This window comes from Etheostoma spectabile, chromosome 14 (assembly GCF_008692095.1).
Source record: "Etheostoma spectabile isolate EspeVRDwgs_2016 chromosome 14, UIUC_Espe_1.0, whole genome shotgun sequence".
NCBI lineage: Eukaryota > Metazoa > Chordata > Actinopteri > Perciformes > Percidae > Etheostoma > Etheostoma spectabile.
Window position 1 is genome coordinate 20,943,019 of NC_045746.1, and position 10,495 is coordinate 20,953,513.

General features: G+C 40.4%; 1 protein-coding gene across 4 annotated transcripts in view; it reads left to right on the top strand.

Moving 5' to 3' along the window:
- The window catches only part of trappc9 (trafficking protein particle complex subunit 9), a 265,848-nt gene that overhangs the window by 142,967 nt on the left and 112,386 nt on the right, over window positions 1-10,495 (top strand). For all 4 annotated transcript variants that reach the window (XM_032535067.1, XM_032535068.1, XM_032535069.1 and 1 more), the window contains one exon: window positions 1,193-1,303. In XM_032535067.1, the coding sequence (XP_032390958.1) occupies window positions 1,193-1,303 (111 nt within the window). The remainder of the gene's footprint in view (window positions 1-1,192; window positions 1,304-10,495) is intronic.

The window sequence follows — 10,495 nt, forward strand, 5'->3', positions numbered from 1 at the left end:
ACTTCAGATACAGTATTAGGGGACCACTAAGGTTTATTTAAAAGCATCAAAAGAGCACCATGCCATAGGACCTTTAACATGGGCTGCAATCGGAAACTGGCATCACAGATTTTAGTATTTTTCAATACTTTCCACCACTTGGATTTCTTTGGACTATTTTTATATATGTTATAGAGGAGACTTTCTATTTGAATTTCTATTGCAATTTGTGTGGGGTCATGTTGCATAATGCCTGTACTAAATGGCTACATTGAACAGTCTTGTCGTCTGTTCTGTTTTTAGACATCCATTCCTTTCATCCATCATTATCCGTCTTGATCTAAATCACAAATTGGCCCTCTTATGATCTGCATGAGAAAGGCAGGTCCCAGGATGATGTGGAGATGGCGTGCTTCAGCCAGGCCTGTGGGCCTGATGAAAGGTCCGCCACCTTTGATGTTGTGACAAGGACTGATGAGTACTTCACACCGTGTCTTCTCTTGATCTCATGCATTTGCTGCGTGTGCGCGTGGGTGTATGTGGCCTTGTATTTTTAGAAAGTAATCATGACCTCATGCATGAAGTATAAACTCACATACACATAAACAAGTCATCATGCATACAGACACCCTACACCTTATTTGTGTAGAAATGTTTTACTAAAATTGTGCACCGTAGGGATGGGAATCACAGTGTACCTTACGATACGATACCTTGCTCACAATACTGATAATATCACAATACAGCAATTCTGCAATAATCACTATATTGCTAGACAACCCTCTAATGATACATCACAATATTGGACTATGAATACAAAATGCACCTGAAAAGGTTATATGCGGGTTTTCTCTCTTTATCCACTGCAAGTCCAAACTGTTAAAAAAAGTAAAATTTTGCAGCCCCAGTTTTTTCAGTCTGTAATTTGAAGTTACAGAACTAGAGAGCAACTACGTGTCCAGGCTTTGGACTTAAACCTGACTGGGGCATCTGGTATTTTCCTCAGTCTGCTGTCCGCCATCTTGTTGAAAACCTCTTCTTCTTTGGCTAGTTAACTCGTGTTCAAGTTTCTCTCTTTCATGTGTCGAGTGCCACCTCTAGGAGCCATGAAGCATTAGTATGAGCCTGTGCAAACAGTAAATCTTTTTGTACTTTTTTATATACATACTAGATTTTGGTCCTCCACTTAGCTCGTGTCTTTGTCCGTCCACAGCACTCGCCAGTGTCACCTACTGCTCGACATCTTCAACCCAACGGAGCACGAGCTCACTGTCGGCGCCAAGAACAACCAGGAACTGGTTCTCCATGCCAGCGAGTGCCAGAGGTGAGTGGAAGGATTCTTTTTCTAAATACAGATAGGTGTATTCCCATCATGTCCCATATATTGATGATCAAAGCAAAATGTCTTTCAGCTGCATTCTTTTTGTTCTTCTAAACAAAAATGTAAGTCTTTCGTCAGACATTAAAAAAGACCTATTGTGTTCTGAACTACACATTTTTCTACTCTTGAGATGACCTTGATCTGTGCTGGATATTGTCAAATCATCATCTTCCCCAGGCACGTAACTGCATTTACATTACATCCACTGCTACATGTAGCTAAACGCTAATGCCAGGGAAAGCTGGGATCTTACTTGCAGATGCTGTTGTTTTCTCCCCAAATTTTCGATCACATTCCTGCCGGACCATGATCGATTGTGTAGTTCTTTGTTTAGCTTTTATTGGGGAATTTTCACGGTAGAAAGTGCAGTGGTTCTCCGTTATTTATTCTGATCCAAAGACTCTTTCTGTGAGATAAAGAACACTAAAAGATTATACCCTGGACACTATCCACTATATTCAAAGGTTAATGAGTAATCGTGTTAAATAATCAGGATTTCAATATTGGTTATTTTCTTATTTCCGTAATCGAGCAGCCCTACTGTTGATTGAAGCTCAGTTCAGAAGAAAGATTTGTGACAAGATAAAAACATTTTAGAAAGTTACAGGGGAAAAGTTGCACTGGTCTCAACCAACCTGTCTCTGCTGATGGTGTTGCCTCAACTCTGGAGACTTCACCTGTTTCAACAGACAATAGATAGTGAAGGAAGCTTGTAAAGTCAGCTACAAACCATAGAAATAAAATGATCCATAATTAATTGTATTTCTATGTTGTGAACTGTCAGCTGGTAGAAATGGCAGACTTTTAGACGGAGACTCAACAAGCACCCGCGAGCGGTGTGGTCAGTGTGAGTTAGAAAGTGAATGAAGAGAGCAAGCGGCCATAGAACAAAGCATGAATTACATAAATAAACCAATTCATCACTAGAAATGCAACTCTAGCAAGAACTACTTTGTAGTTAGTTGTTCATATGCAGATGCAACAAATGATATATCCAGCTGAATAAAGCCTGAAAGTCAGAAGTTAGAACGGAAGTACAAAGAGTTGTTCCTTTGCAGATGATACGTCTCGTCTCATTGGTGTGAACTTGTCTCGTCGCGGATCTTTGGACTGGACTGGGCTTAAAACTGCATTTCAATTCTATTTAAGGGAATTAAGGCAGGGGGTCACGCCGGCACAACAAATTCCCTGTCAGAGAAATCGCAGATTTTATAAAAACACTATTGGACACTGCAAAAATTTTAGTAAACCGTAAAACCAAAGATGTGATCCTTGCATATTTATAGCAAATCTAGAGTTCTTTCAAATCTTAAGTTAGGCCTTATTTAGGCAATATGCACCTGTATCATGTATGAAAATCAAATTATCACATTGGATTGGGTATTATCAGATATTAAATTACTAAGATCAGGATTTGGGTCAAAACAACATGTTAAGCGTCCCTGGTTAGCTCACCTGGTAGAGCGGGCGCCCACATATAGAGGTTTACTCCTTGACGCAGTGACAGGAGGTTCGACTCCGACCTGCGGCCCTTCGCTGCATGTCAGTCCCCCTCTCGCTCCCCTTTCATGTCTAAATTATCCTATCCAAATAAAGGCCAAAAAATGTCCCAAAAAAGAGTTTAAGCCTTTCTAGTAATAATTCTTGCTAGTATAAAATCTATCCCAACATTGAAAATGCAGCTTTATAAGCATAATATTCATTATAAATTAAAGGCAGCATTTGTTAACATGGACTGTGTACGTGCGACAGCATACATGCTCTAAAATTCGATTCAATTTTATTTAAAGTATCAAACATAACAACAGTTATCTCGAGACACTTAGAGATAGAGTATGTCTAGACCACACTCTATAATTTATAAAGTTCCAAAAATTCTAGTAATTCTTCCAAGAGCAGGCAGTGTGACAGTGGCAAGGAAAACTCTCTTTTAGGAAGAAACCTCGGCCAGAGCCAGGCTCTTGGTAGGCGGAGTCGGACGGGGCCGATTGGGGATGTGATGCACAGTGGCAATAACAATCCCAATAAATATAATGGAACAGTAACTAAAGAATGGTAGTAGTATGTAGCGTGGCACAGCAGGGCATAGCTGGATGAAGCAGGACGCAGCAGGACACAACAGGGCACCGCAAAAGAGACTGATTCTGTTGATTCTGTTGCTTTTGCTATATCTGGCAAGTTTTAGATTGGATATTTATGTTTTCTACTTCTTTTAGCTACAGGAGTTCCTCACTAATCCTTTTAAGAGATGCCAATTCACCTCTAAAGAATTGACTATTTCTGGGATTAAGTTTTAGTGTCCCTGTCAGTCTGAAGGCTTTTTCACCGAGTTCTCTACTTTACCCGTAATAGAAAAATCGGGGTGACATCCTAAATGCGTACAGGACACTGCAAGATCTGTTTATTTTTTAGTCCCAAATTAGTAATTTAACAATGTGTCTTTCATGTTTTAACCCCTGACACGCAGATAAACTGTACCTACACACACATGCACAAAGTCACGCCATTTCTGTGCATTGCATTCTCTCTCTCTCTCTCGCTCTCATTTAGCTTGTCGTTTAACTGGAAAGTGGTAAATTATGATTCCTGTCAGCGCTGCCTCTCCAGTGCATCCTTTGCCACGAGTGGAGGTACACTGTGGGTGACTCATCTGCCTTTTTCCACAGGGGTGAACTGTTATTATTTGAGGGGAATTATGGGGTGTGAAGGGATCTTTTCAAACCAGCCAAACACCTCATCACTCAGCTGCTCACTCCAAATAATCTTTGTGCAGAAGTGAGCATTAAATTTCTCTTTGAGTTTTTTAACATTAACGTGGGTTCCCCCAGCCTGCCTATGCCCCCCCATTGGCTAGAAATGGCAATAGGTGTAAACCGAGCCCTGGGTATTGTTGGAGCTAAATCCTGCTCCATCTCAGGGTTCATTCAATTAGTAGTCAAAATCTCAGATGTTGATGTGTGAATCCATTTTATTACATAGGATATCCTAGAGACAAATACAGAGTCAACCTAACCTGGCTCTTCCCCAAATTTGTCTGACCCTCTGCTCCTAGACCCCCTGGTCTTATTCACAAAGGGTGGGGTCTCTTGGCCACAGTGGTGTGTGTGTGTGCCTATTCGTTATCTTTCAATTGGAATGTGACTCCTGTTCTGCCTTTGAGAAAATGAAAGCTCAGATGGGCCGATCTAGAATCTTGCTCTTTATGAGGTCACAAGAAGCAAGGTTACCCCCACCCTTTCTCTGCTTTGCCCGCCCAGAGAATTTGGTCCGCCCATGAGAGAGAGACATCATGGCTTTCAAACGAGCAAAGTGGCAGTTGGTCAAGGCCACAACCCCCACCCTCCATCTTGCCCTTATGAATTGAGTACTTTTACCTTAAGTACATTTTCCTGACAATACTTACATACTTTTCTTTACAGCTGTAGCACGTAACGTTTGGATATTAATGAACGTCTGCTACATTCAAGCCATTGCCAAATGAGTTGCTACAAAGCTAATTAAGACTCTCAGCTCCTCACAACTGGATTTCTCAGTATGGTTATGTTCAGACGATGGTTATGTTCAGACGATTGTTGCGTCCGGTGACTTTCCCGCGCAGAAACTCGATTGAAGATAATGACCTCTTCTTAAGTGTCCATCATGTTTTTATAATCCTCCTTGGCTACTAGCAACTGCTTAGGGGAAGGGTGGGGGTGAAGTGCCTTCACGGATTGGTGCATCATGTGGAAGCTTTAAGTAACATTTTCAAATCAGGACTTCTACTTGTAACAGAGTACTTTTACAGTGTCGTAATAGTACTTTTACTTAAGTAAAGGATCTAAATACTTCTTCCTCCACTGGTGTCATACCCACAGTGGAGTCACATCTTAATGATGCTGGTTAGGTTCACCACACCACCATCATTTTGTTTTTTAGATTTAATACATTTAATTTTTCTGGTGGCTCTGTTTTTTTTAACTGTGCTGCTTCAATATATCAATGTGAAGGCAAATAGCAGCTCAAATGCAACACCACTTATAAGAAAATATAGCAAAATATCTGAAAAGAAATATATAATGGGATAGAAAATAAGAAGATAAATAATAGTAATATTAACAAGTCTTCTATATACATGATGAGTACTAATATACTGTATATACATATGTATTGATGAATAAGTAATAATTAAGAATATAAAAATTAGGGTGCCTGTAAAGCTCAGTTGGTGGAGCGGGTGCCCATATGTGGAGGTTTGCTCCTCGATGCAGCGGGCCCGGTATCGGCTCCGGCCTGCGGCCCCTTGCTGCTTATTGTTCTCCCTCTCTCCCCTTTCACTTCTTCAGCTGTCCTGTCATTAAAAGGCCTAAAATGCCCCAAAAAATCTTTAAAATGAATATAATAATTAAAAAATGGCATATTGGCATATTGCACAGGTCACAATAGGAGGTAACACAGAGCAATATTTTTTCATAATCATTTTTTGTTGTTTTTCTGCAAGTGTTTCATAAAAAAATAAATAACTTCACACCAGAGAATAAATGAATGTCTGCAAAGAAAAGCCATGCTGGTTATCCATTTACCACCCACTGCTCTGCCTGTGGAACACTTGCACTATGTAGAACTTTGCCAGGCTGTAAGTAGTACTATCAAAAGTTGCATGAATATGAGTATGTACTGTAATATATGCAGGGCTTGACACTAGCACATGCCCACACGCCTAATGTGGGTAGAATTAGGCACTGGCATGTAACAGTCCCTTTTAAAAGCCACTTTGGCGGCGGGTGGCATATAAACTCAGCAATAAAATAAAAATAAAGCACCGTCAACTGCTTTTATATTTTAAGCAAATGTAACATATGTAAATATTTGTATGAACATTAAAAGATTTACCAACTAAGACATAAACTGACCAAGTTTCACAGACATGTGACTAACAGAAATGGACTATGGACAGAAATGGACAGAAATGTGTCCCTGAACAGTGGGGGTACATGGTATGGTCCCCAGCTGCATTAAAGGTCCCATCACATGGTGCTCTTTAGACAGAGGTGGGTAGTAACGAGTTACATTTACTTGAGTAAGTTTTTGAAAAAATTGTACTTCTAGGAGTATTTTTAAATCACTATACTTTTACTTGTACTTGAGTAGATTAGTGAAGAATAAACTGTACTCTTACTCCGCTACATCAGGCTACAATGAGCTCGTTACTCCGTACTACGCGTCATTGTTTTTACCCCAGCCTACGTCTCATTTTAATGTTTTATTTTGACAGAAAGAGTCTTCAGCTGAAGGCTCTACCACGTGACTGTGCTTAACCAATCACACGTCGTTGTTCGGGGGTCATAGTACCATACTCGTTTCAGCATTGCGACAGGTTAGCTTTACAGTCGTAGCAAAGACGTCAGAAGCAAAACTCGCCAAGGCAACGCAAACACAGGAGGACCCCCCCCCCCCCCCCCGCTCATAGTGAAAGCATGGTTACCTTTTAGGAAAAGTGTGAAACAGCAGCTACATTGCGCGTTTAGTGTCGACCAAAACAAACGGACATGAGCGTTCAACATCAACATCCAACCTGAGGAGACGTACGGTGGTTTTAGTTTCTGCTGTGGAGAGGTGGATCTTTGTCTTTTAGGTCATAAAGTATGTTTACACATGCATTATCCATCCAAATTTGATGTGACAAGTCTCTCAAATAAGCTATTTTTTAATTAATAATTAATTTAATTTTTTATTGATTGGATGGCTATAGTTTGCCTAAATATGATTATTTTGTATTTTTGTCTGTCTGGTTGATGCTTGTTTTAAGAAATAAATCAGACGTACACAAAGTTACTCACTACTTGATATTTTTTTTCATCAAGCACTTTTTACTCTATTATTGGATGACTACTTTTACTTGAGTCATATTATTCTAAAGTAACAGTACTTTTTCACTTGAGTACAATTTTTGGCTACTCTACCCACCTCTGTCTTTAGATGCTTTTATATAGACCTTAGTGGTCCCCTAATACCATATCAAATGTCTTTCCCAAAATTAAGCCTTGGTGCTAAATCACTGAATCACTAGGGCCAGTCCCACAATGAGCTTTCCTTATGTGCCATTTGTGAGACTATTATATATATTAATGTTAATAAACCTCAAAAGGAAATGTTCATGCCATGGGACCTTTAAGCACAGCAGTACATCTCATCCTCATGGACTGCACCAGATTTGCCAGTTCTGGTAGTTGCTGTTGTCATCCTGTACCCATTCCGCAGGTGTGATATTCGGATGTACCCATCCTGTGCAGGTGTTGTTACGCGTGGTCTGCCGCTGCAAGGACGATCAGCTGTCATTCCTGTCTCCCTGTCGCGTTGAGTTTTCACTCCTATAGTTTGTTTGCTTTGGTCCGAATCAGTTGATCAGTTTGTAAACTTGGAGCGATTTCCCCATGGTTTGGTTTCAAACCTGGAAAGATCCAAGCGTACCGAAATGTGCCATTACAAATCCCACACGTTGTACAGAAGGAAGGTCCTGTACAGACTAGTACATCATGCTTGCACCTCCATGGTCAAATCAGCTATATATATATATATATATATATATATATATATATATATATTCTCATCAGTGCAAAGACTGGCCCTCTCTCTCTCTCTCTCTCTCTCTCTCTCTCTCTCCCTCTCTCTCTCTCTCCCTCCCTCTCCATACTGTCAGGTGATGAAAATTAACACATACACATTTTTAGGCATTAAATAAATTATATTTATTCCTTGTCTGCTATATAAGTGCATTGTAATGATGGTATTGAAAATGATACCATTGCTCTTTTTAAGACCCGGCGTTATACCGTATCACCGTGCAACCCTAATGTCAGCATGAAGTCAGTGTTGTACATAAGGACTTAAGTAGAGGTCAGAATGCATATTGGGGGAGTTGTATGATTGGTTTGAAAGAAGCAACGCCAAAAACTGCATGTCTAGAAACTGATATAATATGACACAATGTGCCTCTCAGGCAAAAAATGTCAAGTCTGGTAACAACTGCTGATGTACTGTATATATAGACGTACATGTCTTTTTCCCCCTTTGACTGACATACCCTGTAGACACCATTGTTGGCTTTGAGTCCACCAGTCAGGGCATCATGCTGTTGAGATTTTTCTTGAGTCCTGGCAGACATATACTACGTACGTTAATTATGAGACAATTGGCTTAGATCCAGAATATTAGGTCATTTCACAGCAAACTGTATTTCTGAAAATACCACTACAAGGCAGAAACTAGCGGATGGAGCCACCCTCTTCTCCTGCTCAGTTTTGGCAACATGCTGATCATTTCCTTTGACACACACCCAGCGCACGCACAGATTATTCAGAGTGGGGTAGGACTGTGCATACAGAGAGAATCGGGGCCACGGATTCGTAGATCTCCGTCTGCTGAACCATATTGCGCTTGTCTCTTCAACTCATCCTCTGTTGACATCAGATGGCCCTGTCATCTCACATTTCTTTTCTGTTTTTATGATGAATGAGGTGTCAGGCGCAAGATGTTTTCTGCGTTGTTCATCCAGGACTAGTGACGCTAAGGCTTTAATTCGACATTTGCAAAAATGACCCTGGCAATCATTTGCACTTTATTCCTACAACAACTGTTATTTTAATTGTTTCCATTGAACTATTTTCATGGTTGCATACATTGCAATAGAAATAGAAAGGCCTTCATGCGCGGACTGACATGTAACAGTTTCTAGACTTGTGTCCATAGGATGGGAACTTGAGGACAGCAACAGGAAGCTGTTTCTATCGTCCTATCTCATTGGCTGTGTTTGAGCAGTGGCTTTAGTTTGTGGAGTGTGTATTCTCTCCCTGTGAAAGGCTACACCTGGAGAGGTGAGCCGGGTTAGTGCTGCTGCTTTCATCTTCTCATATCATTCGCAGACATGTCTTTTGCGAGGTCTTTATCCCCTCCACGATGTTCTTTAATGGCGAGTGAAAAGAAAAGTGAAGCACCTCCAGCCTGTGAATGGTCACTTTGATGTTTGGAAGCCCAGTAAAGTTCCCTAAGATGGTGACACCACACAGTGATGCCCAAACTTTTTTTCTCCATTTTTTGCTTTGAACAGAGCAGAACAGGGAGAAGAGGACATGTAGTTGATGTGTACCTGTCTTTTCCTTCGTGGTTTGGTATTATTATACCAGTGTGGGAATTTACAGGCTCACATTAAGCCTGCTTTTATGAAATATAGGGATGACAATTTTAAACAGTTTCCTTAATCAATTATTGGATGTTTATAAGCAGTGTTTGGTTAACCATTGAAAAAAAAGACAACACAAATACCACATTTCCACGATATCATTGTTTTTTAACTACTGTCATGGCCCCATATCCAAAACAACCAATGACGTTGGGGTATTTGTGCAAGAAAGTTAACATATTAAGATTATAATATAACAATACAACAGTAACACTTGTCCTGTGTTCTCCTTCAAGAGACAATTAAGCTATAAGACATTTTTATATATATGGATATATACATTATGAAAATGTTCCAATTTGCTGGAATCCTATTACGTAGACTTCATCCAGGTAGAGGGAGCCAATCCAATCTTTTTATAATGCAGGGAAGTCACAGGCGGTCACAATGACTAACAGCTAGACAGCAGCCTGCTGAGCCCCACACTCTGAACAACAGCGTTCCTGCTAAAGTCTCCTTCTTATCTAAATTACAAACATGAACACATACTCTTGCCCTGCACCTCAGCTTGTTGAAGGAGCGACCAAACAAACATTCACTGGCAAAAAGTGCACTGCTAACGTCAGTTTGCAGGCTAGATGGCTAATTAGCTGCTCAGCTTCAGCACATTAAACAGCATGTAACCAAACCTGCACATGTCACTTAAAGTGCTTAGATTATGCTCATTTCCAGGTTTATAATTGTATTTAGAGGTTGTACCAGAATAGATGTATGTGGTTTCATTTTCAAAAAACACCTTTTTTTTTGTGGTACTTCACATTGCTGCAGCTCCTCTTTTCACCCTGTGTGTTGAGCTCTCTGTTTTAGCTACAGAATGAGGCATCTCACTTCTGTCCCATCTTATCTCTCACACATGCGCAGTAGCTAGGTCAGCACAGCTAGGCAGTCAGAAGCAGAGTATGAGGGTGTGCCATGCTAGC